General features: G+C 36.3%; 2 protein-coding genes across 12 annotated transcripts; both read right to left on the bottom strand.

The window, feature by feature from the left end:
* Nucleotides 1-3,559: 3,559 nt before the first annotated feature.
* LOC111990447 (UPF0496 protein At3g19330) lies at nt 3,560-7,120 on the bottom strand. 8 transcript variants are annotated; one of them, XR_002880677.2, is made up of 5 exons: nt 6,738-7,119; nt 5,691-6,650; nt 5,139-5,356; nt 4,920-4,996; nt 3,560-4,809 (listed from the first exon to the last, which is right to left on the bottom strand). XR_002880677.2 is itself a non-coding variant. In XM_065774440.1 (4 exons), exons 1-3 carry the CDS (start codon nt 6,832-6,834, stop codon nt 4,727-4,729), a joined length of 1,140 nt encoding a protein of 379 aa, XP_065630512.1. In that variant the 5' UTR covers nt 6,835-7,119; the 3' UTR covers nt 3,560-4,030; nt 4,706-4,726. The 8 variants fall into 8 exon arrangements, 2 of the variants coding, with proteins under 2 accessions (XP_065630512.1, XP_023878011.1); XR_002880669.2 differs by having other exon boundaries at nt 4,920-5,010; XR_002880661.2 differs by having other exon boundaries at nt 4,920-5,013.
* Nucleotides 7,121-10,178: 3,058 nt separating this feature from the next.
* On the bottom strand, nt 10,179-15,944 carry LOC111996188 (proline-rich receptor-like protein kinase PERK15). Of its 4 annotated transcripts, none has more exons than XM_024028354.2 (9): nt 14,878-15,944; nt 14,159-14,291; nt 13,441-13,617; nt 13,135-13,343; nt 12,173-12,299; nt 11,791-11,862; nt 11,382-11,568; nt 11,005-11,137; nt 10,179-10,689 (listed from the first exon to the last, which is right to left on the bottom strand). In XM_024028354.2, the coding sequence occupies exons 3-9, from the start codon at nt 13,589-13,591 to the stop codon at nt 10,426-10,428; spliced, it is 1,143 nt and encodes a 380-aa protein (XP_023884122.1). In that variant the 5' UTR covers nt 13,592-13,617; nt 14,159-14,291; nt 14,878-15,944; the 3' UTR covers nt 10,179-10,425. The 4 variants fall into 4 exon arrangements, with proteins under 4 accessions (XP_023884122.1, XP_023884057.1, XP_023883942.1 ...); XM_024028289.2 differs by having other exon boundaries at nt 13,441-13,658; XM_024028174.2 differs by lacking the exon at nt 14,159-14,291 and having other exon boundaries at nt 13,441-13,658.
* Between the last annotated feature and the right edge of the window lie 1,078 nt (nt 15,945-17,022).

Genomic DNA, 17,022 nt, shown 5'->3' on the forward strand with positions numbered 1-17,022 from the left:
ATTCTGATTATTCAAATAGCGTGTAAAACACTATGAACATTTAGACCCTCAATTACAAATTACCAATTCAAATTTATAATCAAACAATAAATGTGCGGAACATGAACATAAGCTAATAACAGAATTGATAAACAATATAAACCAATTAAAATCACATCCACAGCAAAAATTAAATGGCAAAAATTAAGGGAAGAGAGATGCAAACACAAAGACAACACAGCAATGTGTTATCGGAGAGGAAACCAAAGCCCTCAGCGTAAAACCTCTCCACCGCCCTCCAAGTGGTCAATAATCCACTAAAGAATGAAGTTGGGATACATGAATAGCAGAAAACCCTCCAAGCCTAATCTACCCAATGTACCTAAGCCCTTCAAGCTTCTTGCTCCAACGAGATTGCGTTGAACCTTTGCTTCTTTAACTGACCGGATTTTGCTATAGCCCATAGCATTAACCAATAACCATTGGTCCCTTCCTAAATGCTTCCCAAAGTACCGAAAAGCCTTCTCACAAATGTGGGTATGGTGAGAAAAGGATTTCAGTAAGAACCTCTCAAGGATTTAACAATGGAGAGGGCGAGAGTAAAGGAATTTGAAGAGTTTCTATGTAAATATTGTGGATGAGTCAATCTTGTTTTTCTCTAAGGTTTCTCTCTCAAAATTCTCTATGGAAACTCTCTACATTTCGTGGGTATAAGGGTCTATATATAGTGGTGGGTGTTTGGAATGTGAACAACCATTTTTTCAAAACAGAGCTGGCTAGCGACTTTACCTCGCGACTTGATTAAGTCACGAGTTCAAGCCACGAGCTAACTGAATGGCCAGTCTGGACTTTTTGTCCTGTAGTGCTATAGCTAGCATGACGATTCAGCTTTTCTACATGCTTCACTTGTGCGCATCTTCTGGTGGCTTGCCAATCGTGAGCCACCCGCGAGATCTAGTCGCGAGTCCCTACTTCACTGCACATTTTTGAGCATTTCTTCACACTCTCTCACACACTACCCTTACAAGATTCCCACATAAATACAGGGTTTCTAAATGCTGAATTAATTAGAAGCAAATTTGGCACGGAATAAAGCCAACAAGATGATTGATTAAATTCAATCTTACGTACTGTAACCTAATCTAGGTATATATGTGTGTGAAGTTTCCTTCTAGAGACTTGAACCCTGGCTCTTGTCCCCCCGCACCTCACAAAAACTTTTTACTTATGAAGTAATCATCACACCAATAGTGCGGGGTGGTTAAATGATATTTTTTTGAAAGAAAACTCATTAAACATTTGTATATTCATTATATATATATATATATATATTATCTGTTAAGGATATTTTGAATGAATAAGCTGTTAAAGTTCCACTAATGACTCAAATATTCTTAATAGTTAGATTAAACACCAAGTACGTCTTACGTAAGCGATGTTATTAGGTAATTATCCCAAATTTAATTTCTTATTATACAAATTTTTATGAAGAAGAATAAATTACTAAATTAAGAATTTAATGTCATATTAACTTTTTTATTTTTAATATTGCTTTTCAAAGTAATAATAATGTTCTTTCTTTGAATTGAGGCAGGGGCATTAGTTGTAAAGTATCTGTTGGCTGCTGATTCTAATTTGTAATTTGTTTTCCTATATATTTCAATCAGATATAAACGAATGCGAAAGCAAAACACTAAATAAATGTCCCAACAAGTCAGATTCTGTGAATACACAAGGTAGCTAGCATTGCACAAGCCAAAATCTCCAGTGAAGCCAAAATCTCCAGTGAAGATAGCTGTTGGAAATTTAGACCCCTTAAACACACAGATTGCGTAGCCTAGATTAATTAGCCAAGTTGTTACTTAGTCAAATTAAGCAATTCTAGGTTAAAACAATCCAAACAATCATATCAAGATATAAAGCAGCGGAAAATAAATAACACAAGATATGATCACCCAGGAAACCACACGGTAAAAACCTGGGGAGGATTTGACCCACCGATCCTCAAGGCTAACCTGAATTCACTATGAAAGAATTGAAGTTCGTACAAAAGGACTACAAGCTCCCCGCTCGACTTCCNCTTTGGGCTTGTTCTTCTACATGTCCTTCACGGCGCTGCCTCTCTATCTCCCTAGTTAACTCTTGATTCTGGCGAGTTAACTCCGCCATGGCGGCTGCCATGGACTGTATGTGTTGGATGGAAGGAGATTGTGTGATAGGCGCTGGTTGGCGATCTCGGTTGGGATGGCTAGAAGCATCCCTACTCTCTTGGTGGCCTGGGCTAGTGGCCCTTGATCTAGTCCGAACCATACAGCCTTTTGTCGGAGAAGAATAAACTGTCAAACTTAAAGTTTTCACAAATAATTGCTCCCCACAGAAGGCACCAACTGATGATGAACAGAATCAGTAGGCTGAACAACTCGGCTTCGATGGGCTGAAAGTGGTAGCGAAGACCTGAAAAACGAACACGCTGTCAGAGGAGACCGGGGTGGACTGGCCTAATACCCTCCGATGGCTAAGTTAGTATCTTCTCACCAATGAAGTTCTCAATGTATTGGGAGTAAAAATTTCAGTATTTCATACCTTTACTTGGTTCAGACCAGCCCTTATATAAGGAACTTTGGGGCGGTTATTGGTTCAATAACTTCCCCTAGATTTGTGGAATCTGGACATAACTTCCTCAACGGCTATAGAAATTATAACTGCTGCTGGAAGTTACATACTTGGGAGGAATTGGTGGCGATGAACATGGGCTGATTAACCGTTCTAGAATTTGCTAAATGTTATGTGGTCGTCCATGTGCAATGCCTATGGATGACTCTTTGTCCGACTGTTGGGGTCGTCCATGCACTTTGCACATGGACGACTCTTACAATTTGATTCTCTGAGATTTATTCCATTGATCCATACTCAAGGACGAGGTGTCTGGACAAATCAGAGATGTTCTGGCCGTTTGGCTAACTGGTGATCATGGACGACTCTTCTGAACGAACCATAGATGTAATTTTTGCTATCCCATCAAGTACTATTATTGTGGAATAGTCATCTTCTTGTGAGCACCCAAGTTTTACCAAAAAGAATTTGACTAAAGAAAAAGTCTTCAGCTATGACTCTTTGTTGTACTATTATTGTGGAATAGTCATCTTCTTGTGAGCACCCAAGTTTTACCAAAAAGAATTTGACTAAAGAAAAAGTCTTCAGCTTTGACTCTTTGTTGTGGCTCTTTCGAAAATTAGAGTTTCAAGTCTCAAATAATACAAAAAGATTATATTTTAACGAAGGGAAGGTCTTTTAGTCTACCGCGTACAACAAGAGCGGAGATTTGGAAGGAACCTAGGAAATGACTATCCCATTGCGTAGAAAAGTAAAAAGGGACAGTGGGAAACAGAAACCACTTGAGATTATTTCCAAGGATTACAATGAAATTGTGACACTTGAAAGTTGAAACCACCTTTATCACTTCGTGATATATCACCCTCCTTCACTCTTATGCAACATTTTCTTATTTATTATCTTTCTCCTCAAGAAGAAATCAGCATCATTGATAAAGAACCATCCACCCCAAACAAATTGCAACCAATAACCAAACAGAAATCAAAATTTAAAATAAAACCAAAATCTGACTAGTGTGTCAGCGAACAGCCCCAGTTTTCACTTCTAAATTTACAATAATGGTTAACAACAGTCTCAAACACATTGTTATCATTTTAAAATAATGGAGCTGTTCTTTATAACCTTACAAAAACTTGGATATCTCTTATGAAAGATCAATAATTCATTAAATTCAGAGTTGACATATTTGATGCAAAACAGATCTCTTTCATATCATAGCTCATAATAGCCATCTTCCAAGGTCACAAATAGGGCAAATTGGTATCTTCCTCCAAGTTTCTTGTCAGCCTGATATCTTAATGTCCTCCATTCTTTGGGTCATAGCCACAACTCACTTTGATTATATTTGAAGTATCTGATTTTGTTCGAGATCACAATTGGGCATCTTCCTTCGTGAGTGTTGTTGGCTGATATCTTCTATCAAGTATCTGATTGTGTTCTGTAATCACATAGGCTCATAGTTGGTTGTCTCCCAATACAAGGACACACAGACCAGATAATGGTATGAAGCCATTCTCAGATCAATGAAGTTGAAAATATCACTAGAAGCTCTTGACAGTTTTGCACCTTCATAAAGAGAGAAAAAAAGCGGGGGGGGGGGGGGGTGGGGAGACTTTTTTTTTCTTAGATAAGTTTATAAGTTATACAAACTAGTAGTTGAGAAGATGATTTCAGACTTTGTGATTGTGTCACTGCAAAATTATTCATTAGCGTGATAACCATGTGGAGATTTCTTGGCTACGCATACATGGATAGACTGTTAGTCTACCCACTTCAAAAAGAAGAAGATAGGAAGTGCTAAAATACAGTTTTATATAGCAATGCAACTACAGAATTCACAATGAACTTCATCATGGAATGTGCAAAAACTCCACCAAAGTATACACAAAATAATTGAAATCTTGGAATACACAAAGCATAACCTCTACGAAGATCATCAATGTTGACTATGAAGTCGAAGTGTTAAAGAATTCTAGCCTTACCCTGCTTGAGGGGGGAAAAACTAATTTGTTTCTAATAATTTTATTCCATTAATTAGTCAATCAATGAAAAGGTTCAAACAAGCAAATAAAATATAGATGGAATAATAGACTTTTCTGTTCAAGAGAGTAACCTTAAAGCCACAGTTGAAGCTTCAGCCTGGACTGTTTACAAATATTTCATGAGAGTTAGCAGCTAAGTCAGCTCCTTGTCTATGCCTGCAATCTCTTGACATTGCTGCCAATAGAAACTATTAGTACCAGCAACAGGGAAACCAACCCAAAATCAAGCACAAAAACAACAACCATTTTCACTGTAACAGTTGCATACAACCAACATGAAATTACCTTGTTATGTCATTATAATGGCCCACAGAGCTCATGAAATTCAACTTCTCTAATATTTTTATGTCATTTGAGGGAAGCTGAGAATTTCCAACTTCTTATCAAACACAAAACCAAATTAGATGTGCTTTTTTTTACTAATTAAATTTACATAATCATGGCATACCCATATTTAAATACCATAAATGTGCTTATAACAAATGGGGAAGGGGGGATTCAAACCTTGGTTCTCTGATCCACAGGGGAGACTGAGCAGTGCCACGCCCACCTTTTAAATACTAAGAATCACTAGCCGCCATTGAATTTTAAGCAAGAGGGCTAGAGTCTTTTGCTAATATTGCACGCTAATACAACTGATGGACACAATTCTAGCCAAAGACAAAGAGTTGCACATGAAATTGCCCCAAAGAAACATGATCACATCACATCACAAAGGACCTCTAATTCCTCAAGAAAAAAAAAAAAAAAAAAATATCAGCTTCTACACAACATATACGATTCAATAGAAGATAAAAAAAGAGAATGTTTCATGAAGAATGATTCAGTGTCATTGTTCATGCGTTTGAACTTTGAAGTGAAGCTAAAACATCTATAATCACAAATGATCAAGGATTGGCAACTTTAGAGCCGTTGTAGTACAATCAGACATCATAAGAGGGAGTCAATCCTCTATTTGTTTATCAGGATTAGCAAGAATGTTACTCAAAACAAAATATACACATTGAGAACAAAATAATAAATATTCATGTGAGCAAAAGGGTCATCGGGAATTACGAGATTGATGAGGATAGATCTCCTGGAGGAGCAGAGCTCTGGCCTTATTGATGGTGATAAAGCATAGGTTTATATGTTCCTCAAGATCTTCAAGCTTGCGCTGGAAACTGACTTGGTCTTTTTGGAGGCGTTTCATCACCTCTTGTATGGGATGCTTTTCGCTGCCCCTCTCCAGTACAAAGCGAATGAGGTACTTGTGATTGTCAACTGCATCTCTGATACTATCAACGAGGCAGTTAATGGTGGCAAGGTCCTTGTCCAATTTATAAGTGCCCCTAGTAGCAGCCTCAAGCTGCGCTATGCCGGCAACTTCTCTGTGATCAACTCCACCAGCAGTGCAGAAGAAACAGAGGGCAGGCCCAGTTGTGGCGTGGCGGATGAGGCGAATTGTAGAGCAGGATTTGCGGAGGCGGCGAGCAAGCTGTGGTTTGAGCTCGGAATAGCATTGGTGCATTTGGTTGAAGTTGTGAGAGTCAGGGGAAGGAAAAGGGTTGTTGAGGCGATCAAATTCAACTAATAAGTTGAAGATGTGATTGCATTGGGATTGGGAGAGGGAAGACTCTAGATTAAGGATTTCAAGGAGGGTTTGAAGAGGAGAGTAAAGGGCACGTGCGCGAATGACACTAAGGTGTAAGAGAAGGCAGAGAGTGGCGGTGTTTTCGCTATGATCAAAGTAGTCTTTGACAAGAGTGGTGAAGGGGCTAGTCTTGGCGTGAAGAAGTGCCTCTTCTACGCATTCTTTGTTGGGGTCAAGTAACTCTGCTAATTGGTCACGGTTGTGGCTGTGGCTGTGGCTGTGGTGGTGAATCTCACCGTTTTGTTCGTGTAATTGTGATTGCAAATGATGAATTTTGGAACGCATTAAGCTGAAGGAATTGGTTTGGACAGTGAGGGTGTATTCGCGACTGAAGTTGATGTTAGTAGGTGAGGGTTGAGGTAAGACGGCCTCCGTGGAATTCCCTGTACACCAAAAACGAAAAAACCGGTTAGCGCATTTAGACAAACAGGTGGTGTGCGTTGAGAAAACTTGATGCAGATTAATCTTACCTTGAGAATTCTGCGGCGGCGGCGGTGGCGGTGGTGCAGCAGAGGAAGTTGTTGTTGATGATGATGATGATGATTTGAGTGAGAGACACTGAAGCATTTTTGGTATCTTGATTGTGGATTTGGTTGCTATTGAATTTGATTCCTAATTCTCAATTGCCATAAGAAAGCATAGATAGGGTTTTTGACTAGGCCTCTTCTTCAGCCTTGACCGTGGACTACATACAACTACTACATCATGATACGTATCGTTCTCTACTTCTCTCACAAGTCACAAGGTCAAAAAATGGGAAATAGCTCAGAAATTACACTCTGAATTCTGGCCACCGTTTCTGAATCACTAACCCGGTACTGATTTATGGGGCTTCCAAAGTCCAAACTAGTTGTCTTTAAGGCCCATGCAATAAAAGCTAATATTCAGAGTTTCAGACCTAAGCACCAAAAAAGAAAAAAAAGAAGAGGATAAATTACAAAATTGATTCCTATCTTTTGTAACAGATCTTAATTTAGTTTCTAACTTTTTAATTGTGTTAATTTGGTCTCTAATCTTTTTAATATTGTATTAATTTGGTCCTTATCGTTATCTCTTGGATGGAAAAAGCTAATTTGTTAAACGGAATAATAAAAAATAATTTTTCATACCACATCAATCACTAATTATAACGTCATGTAAGATTAAAAAAAAAAAAACTCAAATTGAAATGTTAAATGACACATGGCAATTTACTAAACCTATGGTTTAAAAAAAGCCCACTTAATCTATGTAATTTCCTCATCTTTTCCTCACCTCACCTCTCTCTGCAACATTGCCACCATCACCTAAGCATGAGAGACCCATCAATGCAAGCTTTGATTCAACCCAAGATTCCAAAGAAAATAAATCCAACACCGCCTCCCTTCTCTAGACCTATTACCTAATGAGATTAGAATTTAAAATTAAAAAAAAAATTGAAATAACTTTCCAGGTCTGCAGGGACGGAACTAGGATTCAAAGTTGAGGGGGGCAAATATAATTTTCTTGAGAGAGGCAAATATAATTTTTCATGGACTTATTTTCTAAAATCTGAAATATACACATATTATTTAATATTTTAAAAAATTTTGGGGGGGGCCACAGCCCCCCTCTTCTTATGCATAGTTCCGTCCCTGCAGGTCTGTTAATATTAATCATTGTTAAATACTAACAATATAAAAATCTGAAGACAATACTAATATCAATTCATTCGAATCATATAGACATTCACAAATATAGATCACAAACAATAGGGAATATCACTACATTGCAAAAGCATTATGCCCAATCCCCAATAGCAAACAATCCCAACCGGCAACCTTGTTGCTCTAATTTGCTTCTTGTCTTACTAGGTAACTAGGTAATAAAGTTTGGCTACTCAATCGTCTTTTTGGCACCTCCTATCTCTAGCCGCAAACCCATCCACACCATCTTATAATTTCCACATCTTCTTGTGATCAACCCAAAGTGTGTTTCGAAATTTTCTGACGTTGGTGAAATGGATGATGGGGGTGGATTGGCAGAGGACAAAAACTTCTGAATTACTAACTTTAGAATTACTGATATTTTTTTTTAATCTGATGTGGTGGTATAGTTAGTAGTTGATGTGGCATGAAAAATCAATTTTTATTATTTCATTTGACACATCAGCTTTTTTATCTAAAAGATAACGACAGAGACCAAATTGACACAACATTAAAAAGGTTAGGGACTAAATTAACATAATGAAAAAGTTAGGGACCAAATTGAGATATAGTGTAAAGGATAAGAACTAACTTTGTAATTTATCCAAAAAAAAAAATCACTATATATAATAGAAAAATATAGATTGCAAGACACAATTACCTCTCCACTTTCATAGAGATTTTTTTGGGTGTAATCATTTGAAAATTTTGCAAGTATATAAAATATTCTTTAAATTTTCTACTCTTTACTTAGCACATTTACATTAGAAATTAGAATTTATTATTATTATTATTTATAATTAATATTGAGTAAAGTTGTCAGGAAAATTAGCATTCACATTATTATATTATTGCAACAAAATTTTTTGTTGCATAAATCTATTACCTTAAATTTTATTGCAACACCTTGCATCAATTATTGCAATGAGTATTGAGGTTATTGCAACGAAATTTTTCATTCTAATAAATATTACCACACCATGGAAAATCAAGGGTGGGAACTGCTCATTGAAACTGAATATGCCTTGGAAGATGTAGACTCTCATGAGCTCATGGGTTTTGCAACTAACGCTACCCAATTTGTGAGCAAATTGCATCCAATCACTGTTCTCTTTGTACCAATTTTATTAGAGCAGTCGGCTCGAGATAGAGAGTTTCCGGAATTTGAATTACACCATCAATCTTCCATCCAAGAGTCAGTTATTTATCAAAATGGATTAGAAAGGGTCATAATTATTGCAAGGAGAAAGAATATAACATGGGGAAACTATTTTTCTTACCAAATTTTTTCCATGAGACAAATCATCTTCTGATCCAGGACAGTAACTTATATTCAGAAGTGGGCACTAGAAAAAGAACAAAAAAAAAAGAAAAAGAAGATAATAAAAGCAGAGAAGAGTACAAACAAAATTCGCATGTCAAAACCATTTTTAACATGATTTTCATTTTTTTTTTTTATAAAGTTTTCTGCAAAATTATTCTTGATAAGAATGTCAATAATTAAACATTAAATGCCTTGTTATTTGTTAGAAGCTTCTATGCACGAAGTAGCTAGCATTATGTAAGATAGCCAAAAATGAATAACAAAATGCTAATATACAAATATTAGATCCCATGTGTGTATAAAGTGAAAAAATAAATGGGGAAGTAGAAGGTTAAGAAGAAAAGAAGAATGGTAACACGAACGGGAAGTAGAAGATTAAGAAGAAAAGAAGAATGGTAGCACGAACGGACCATTTAGGTTCGTGCCAAATTGGGCAGAGGTGCCCGACAAGAGACAAAAAGAGGGGCTGAGAATTGATGGTAGCAAAAAACAGGTATCATGGTCTATACCAGCACAAATGAGCCTTTAGAAGCCTCAATATTTTGATTTTTCTTGAGCAACTAAACTCAAAAAGGACAACCTTTATCCAAACACAAAATTGTCACTCACATCCCATTTAAAGAAGAAAAGTCCTACTTAATTGTAATTTTGTAGATTTCAAAAGCTCCGAAATAGAATTTGCAAGACATGAAAAAATGCTAGTGAATCGTTTTCACTTCTGAAGTATCTGAGACAACCTTCAAACATAAAATCGTGATATCTTCTACTTTTTAAACAAGTGATAGCTGTGTAAAAAGAAGTAACCATTACAAGCTTTCTAATTCTACTATCTTTTTCCCTTAGAAGGAACCGGCATTATTGAAAATCAAGCACAACCTGATGAGAGAAAGTAATCGAAGCATCTAATGTAGGCACAGCAAAAATCAAGCCCACCCCAAACTTCACTTTGATATTAACAAAAATAATGGTTACATCAAGGTTTCTCATACATTTATGGAAATAAAAAAAAAAAAAAAAAAAACAGCTGTTCTTTATACACTTATCAAACAGCTGGATTTCTTCTTTCATGTTTCAAAAAGGAAAAATATAATAAATAGAAATTTAAAAAAGAAAAGAAAAAAGTATGTAACAAATATCACTCTCAACATTATGGTTGCAAACAAATATATTTTATTCTGTTGTTTTGAATAAGAAGCTTCCAAGGGCCACGTGTGGGGTTCCTTCCCCCATGACTGTTGTCAAGCTGATCTCTTTCTCTCGTATTCGATCAAGTTCCATTACCACATTGCTCATGGCAGGTCGTCTCTCACTCGAAGGTTGGACACATCGGACTATCAGTTGTATGAACTCTTCCATGCCTTCAGCTGTAAAGGTATTGTCCAATCTTGGATCAATGATGTTGGAAAACTTGCTATCTTCTTGATTATTTTGCACCTTAAAGGAGAAATACAACAAAAAAAAATTTAGCTCCAAATAAATTCCAATCAAACAAGCACCTCAAAAGCCTTTATAGCCATATTGCCAATTTGTTTCAAAAAAATCACTTAAAGCTTGTATAGGACAGTTAAAATCTTGAAGGACTACAAAGACATAAACATGCACAAGCAAATGCACATATTTCTTTTTGAATGAGCTACCATGATGATATCTGTAGTGACCGACCCACAAACACACATTCATTTGGTGATCAACATATGATTTAAAGAAGCTGATATAAGCCTTCACTATTGTATTAAGACAATCACGTACCCATTCAACCAAGTTCTGATTTGAGTCAAAAGAAGGTGATTCAGTTGCTTCCCGCCCACTTACTAACTCCAGAAGGAATACTCCAAAACTGTATACATCACTTTTTTCAGAAAATCGTCTGAACTCTAGCACTCTGCATCAGTGATCAGAATATAGATTGAGTGATTAACAATGTATCATCTAATTAGTAATAAGAAACACGTGAAATTAAAGAGTTAACCCCAGGGGTAGAATAGCAATTGAGGACCACAACTCATGAAGTGAAAGTCACAAGGATGAATCTCCCCACCCCTTTTTGGGGCCATTCATGAAAAAACAAGGACAATTAAAGAGTAATAGTCTAGAAAATAAAGAAATAAAAAATTAAGGAGTAATACTCCGGGGAGAGGAATATCTCATCTGCTTGCACTTGAGAAGATGGGCCTGCAATATCAGCTCTTCTAAGGAAATTACGAAGTCCTGCATCTGCAACCTTAGGTATAAAATTTTCATCTACAAGAACATTGGCTGTTTTGAAATTCTTATGTATCAGGCGGGGAGACTGGGAGTGAAGATAAGCCAAACCTGCACATAGACAACAGGATCAATGAGATCTAGATGACTAAGGTAGCAGGTGCTTCAAGACCTTTTACATATAAAGGAGGAACTTTCAAATAACTGAAAGCCTTACAGTAGCTTACAAAAGAATTTGTGGGACTGATATCAATATTTCGATATTTTATCTAAAGAATAGAAAAACGGATACCAGGAAAGCCACAAATGCTCACTGATTTTGCAGAGGATCACCTTTAGCTGCACCTAGAGCTATTGTAAGTCTAAGCTTGAATTCTAGCAATTCTTTCGGAAGTGGGCCAGTGCCTGCAAAGGGAAGATCAATTCTTCAACATGGATTGGAATTAAATGTTGCAGAGGCCAAAGTCTATGTATATACTAAGCTGGTTCAGCAAAAAAAAAATGTAGATATCTAGAACACAGAAGAAGCGTTATATTGATAACAGTATTATTTATACCATAGTTTTGGTCACATACTGGATGCAGTTTAAGGTGAAGATCTATGGATAAAATTTTGTATGGAGAAAAGATACAGTTAAGAAATGTTTGCTTCACCAAAATACTTTAGTTAACTGAGGTAAATAAAAGCAAATATGGTGACTGGATAGAGAGTTACCGTACAAGTGACTGGAAATGTTTTTATTAGGTACGTGCTCATATACAAGAAACTGCAGATTATTTTCCTGACAATAGCCCAATAGAGTCACAAGATTTCGATGCCGAATAGGTGAAAGGTAGCGTACCTGATAGTTAAAGTCAGTGCAGTTAGATCCAGCCATGAAAAATACTAAATTAAGAGATTTACTGTAGTACAAAAACATGACAGGAAAACCGAGGAAAAAGATACAAGGTAAATCCATATACCAGTCCATTAGATTCATGAAATAAGAAAAGCAGGAAAATATAAGAAACTCTTTTTAAATGTTTTAGTGTATTTGACTCCAGGAAGCCCAGAAAAGGCGTTCTTCAGTTTGAACTGACTTGTTTTTCAATATATAAAAAGGGAGAATGGACACGATGTATGACATTAGATTGGTTGGGCAGATTGGCAAAGGATTAATCAACATCTCACCAATTAACTAGGAGAAGACTTTGTGGAGTTGACTTTGAGTTGTATATAATTCATTACTGGATTCTGCAGTTCTAATGTATAAAATAAAGACCCCAATGGCTTTTGCTACTATAACCTAATGTGACAAGCACTGATCAACATCTGCAAGGCACTGCTTCAATCATCCAGAACAAGGAATTTGGAAGAGAAATAGAAAAAATAAAGGCAGCCCATACCATACCATGACATGTCATGGTGGAAGCAATATTGAATACTATAAAGAAGCATAAAAAGGAAAGCATTGTTTGTGATAAATATTCATATTGGCTAGTCAATCTTAGGAAAGTTTGTTAAGTATGATTTCATCCAAAGTGAACCTTAAATATTATAGGGAGATTTCAGATTCAAAAGAAAAGTGCTTTTGCATCTAGAATATGTTGTAATCCGCTTCAGCAGTTCCCTAATATGTATATGATTTCATTTTTTTGTTGCTGGGTTCAGCTGCCTGGGAGGAAAGTGATGATTACCTCATCGATAAATTCCTGGCTAGGTGCTCCAGATCGCTTCTTGATGGCCACAAGCACCCCATCATTAAGCCAGCCCTCATATACCTCCCCAAATTTTCCTTCCCCGATTAATTGTTTATCACTAAAATTTTTTGTGGCAAGAGACAATTCTTCCATCTCGAAGCGCCTTGTTTCTCGAAATGACAACTCAACTCTAACATGTCTTCCCACTGCAGGTTATCATAACAGACTATGAACTGATTGTTCTTTACATTGAGCTTGCCTCTTTTGAAAACCTCAAAGAAACGTACATAGTGTAAAAGTTACCTTGAACAGACGGATCAGAGGATCCTGTCTCAGAAGTTCTTGAGACGCTTCTTTTGTGAGAGAGGAAGAACCATATAAAGAAGATAACTATCCCCACCAATGCCACGGCTCCTGCAGCTGCTCCTATTATTGCTGCAAGATGCCCTGACATCTGGTATGGGAAGCACTTCAGCTAAGCTGTACAGTATAATTGGGATACAAATAGTTATGCATTGAACCTGGAATACAAAGGATACCACAAGCAAAAGAATCATAATCTAATGGGGAAAGAAAAGTGGCTAAAAATAAAAAGCAAGCAGCATTCATGCTTATTAAATTTCTATACCCAAATGGATAGTAGAAACACATTGGGCAGCAATGATAACCCTGAATCAAGAGTAGATAATTATTCAGAAACATAGGTGGCAAGTCTATTACAAAATTTCTTAAAGGGAGTAAACCAAAAATGAAACAGTATTCAGAATTGGGGTATGTATATGTTAGTAATTGGGTTGGATTTGACCTAACTATAACCCACGGCCCATGGATCATCCACACGGGTTATCTGATAAGTGGATTTAAAATTGAGTTCAAAACTGATCGTGAAGTGATATACAATGAGTGGTTGGGCGATTATAGGATCACTCATCCTAATACTGGGTTTATCCCTATTTGTATTTAAATACTCCTTCAACAGTCTGAATACAGATAGAAATTGGGATAACTAGAGTGTACTTACAATTTCTAAGTGCTCTCTTAAGCGAGTCATCTCTCTCTAGGGACACCATCAAGAGTACTCTAGAGCTTGGAGCCAGGGGAATCATGAAAGAGACTATAGTAGCCTCTCCAGTGACAAGAAGGTGCTCCAAGAACTGTAGAGGTCATGAGAAGGAGTTTGTAAAGCAAGCAAAGATAAAGATCCAGCAAGTGGTTAATCGGTTCTACAAAGGTATGTGAATAATATGGCCATCTAATATATTCAACAGTTTGGAACAGAGAGAGAAGGGAAGTGGCTCAAGCATACTAAAAAACTTGTAGATTCCAGTATTTTTAGTTTATTTAAGCTACCTTCCCCTCTCTTTCTCATCTCCCTCCATCCCTCCCATCCAAACATAGGGTATACGAAACACAACTGATTGTTTTTACCCCCCAAAGAGAACTGCAAAGAACATGACTAAAAGTGCAGAAAGCTTGCATTGATGTTGAAATGAGTATAGAAAAACTGACATCATGACTGATTATGCGAATTAACCACTTAAATAAAGTCTACAAATACCAGTTCAATTCAGACAAAGTTACAAGGCTCAATACGATCATTGAGAGACTCTATTTGCATGCTTTGTATTCAATTCAGAGATGCATGTAATGTAAGGTATTGAACCAAAACTCAAATTCCAATCTGAAACTTTCGAACTAGTTGAAATTAAAAAAGCATAGATAGGAAAAGGGGGTCCAGACCTGAATTCCCAGGGAAGTAATGCAGCCAGATCTCTAAGAACCGCAGCTTCATTTGCCAATGATAAAGTGAAATGAATCTTCTAAATACCACTACAAACGACCAAATCAGTATTCACCCACATTCCCAACATTGAATATGAATCCTCTACTTAAGGCAAAACCCAGCAATGAAATCAAGAAGATACCCCAAATAATATATCCTACTTTTTCAAAAAAAAAAATCAATGAAACCCAGTTGGGATCACGACCAAATCTTCAAGTCCCAGTGTACTATGTCCAATCAAAATCAATATACTTCTTCAGTGGGCGATGATACAGACATACCAAAAAGGGTGATGACAAATACAGATACGTACCAGCTACTCTCTAACTCCAAGAATGAAAACCCGGAAGCCTCTCTTACCTGTCTGTCTATCAAACTTTGTTGTTGTACTTTTAGAATAAAAAATTAATGGGAATGCTTTCTCATACTCACTCACTCACTCAGTCTCTCTCTCTCTCTCTCTCTCTCTCTATCATCGTTGTATACAAACAATGCCGACAGAAAGTGACATAGCGCCGACAACACTTTCAGGAGTTAATTTTCACACTCACTCCACTTCACCTCTCTACCAAACCACCCAATTCAAAAATTATCCATATAAATACAAAACCCCACAACCCCAAAAACCCAAAAAATAACTCCTTTTATGCTTTTGATGATTCAAAAAGACACCAACAAAAACAAATCCATACAAGCAAAAAAAAAAGGTGAAAAAATATTGAAGAAGCACAGGAATAAAAACTTATCAACAAGGAAAGAGAAAGAGAGAGAGAAAGAGAGTGTGTGTGTGTGTGTGTGTTAATTTTTAGTTTGTTGTGTGTGCTGTAAAGCAGTACAATGGTTGTCTGATACTGCAAGTTGAAGAGGGTGTCCTATGCAGAGCATCTTTGGCTGTAACAGATTCACAGTCAGTATACATGAGAGAGAGAAAGAAAGAGAGAGTTGCCCCTACCAGCTTGGCTTTACACTGATATACTATTCGTATGGCAGTATTATTTTTTGTTAATTGAAAAATAATAATAATAAAAAATTGTTTTTTTTGGGTTAAAAAAAAATTGATATTGATGAGAATTGAGATTGATGAAAGAAAGAGATTCCAAAGTGTTTGTAGCTCACTAGCTTGTGGGGTTGCTATCCCCACCAGCCAGCTATGTTGACATTGCTCCTACTCACCTGTTTTATATTGCTTATATTAAATATTATCTATAAAAAAAATTGGCTATATATATATATTAAATAAATACATTATTTTATATTATATAAATAAATTATTAAAAGCAAAAGGAAAATAAAACGGCTACCTCTACGGCTCTACACTTTTTTTTTTTTTTCCCACTTTTGTTTACTTTTTAATTTTTTATTAATTTTTATTTAATTTTCCCTTACCTGAACACTTCGGATTCTCGGCACTATTATCATATTACGATGATAATAATGATGATGATCAATAGTTTAAGAGCTGGCCGAGTTGTTTGAGATGTATTCCCCGTGATAGATAGAAAGTCATTCTTTGTTTCTTTTTTTATTTTTTATTTGGAGCTCTTGGGAATAATTAATGGGGGAATATGATCGCCTCTTATGAAACTAGGCGAAACACATGATATTTATTTGATCTCGATCAAAATTGGGAAAATGACTTCTACGAAGTATTTAAATTGTGGCATTATTAGTTTGAAATATAACGTATAATAAAAGATTTTGAGTTTTTTTAATGTCTCATAGATAAAGAGTGAAATAATCTCTCAAAAAGCTAATAAAACGCCAATTCATTATTTTTTAAGGAAAAAAAGGAGAGAAGGAAAATTTTAATTGGAGTGTGAGGGAGTTTACACATATATTTTATGCCTCGTTATGATTGGTTTCGGAAGATCAAAGACTACAAATTGTGACAGCACTAATGACAACAATAATGCAGTAACCACCATGGTTTAATAATATACGAGATGTCAACATCCAAAATTATTGTGGCTCAATGATTTTTAATCCTTTCTTATAACCAAACTTCGCTTTGTTTTCTTTTCTTTTCTCTTCTTGGTCTCACTTAAAGTGGCACACTGGCACGTACCACTGGCATTTTGTCGGTTTATCGATGTCATAGACTC

Source organism: Quercus suber, unplaced genomic scaffold (assembly GCF_002906115.3).
Source record: "Quercus suber isolate HL8 unplaced genomic scaffold, Cork oak 2.0 scaffold_92, whole genome shotgun sequence".
In the NCBI taxonomy this organism is placed as follows: domain Eukaryota; kingdom Viridiplantae; phylum Streptophyta; class Magnoliopsida; order Fagales; family Fagaceae; genus Quercus; species Quercus suber.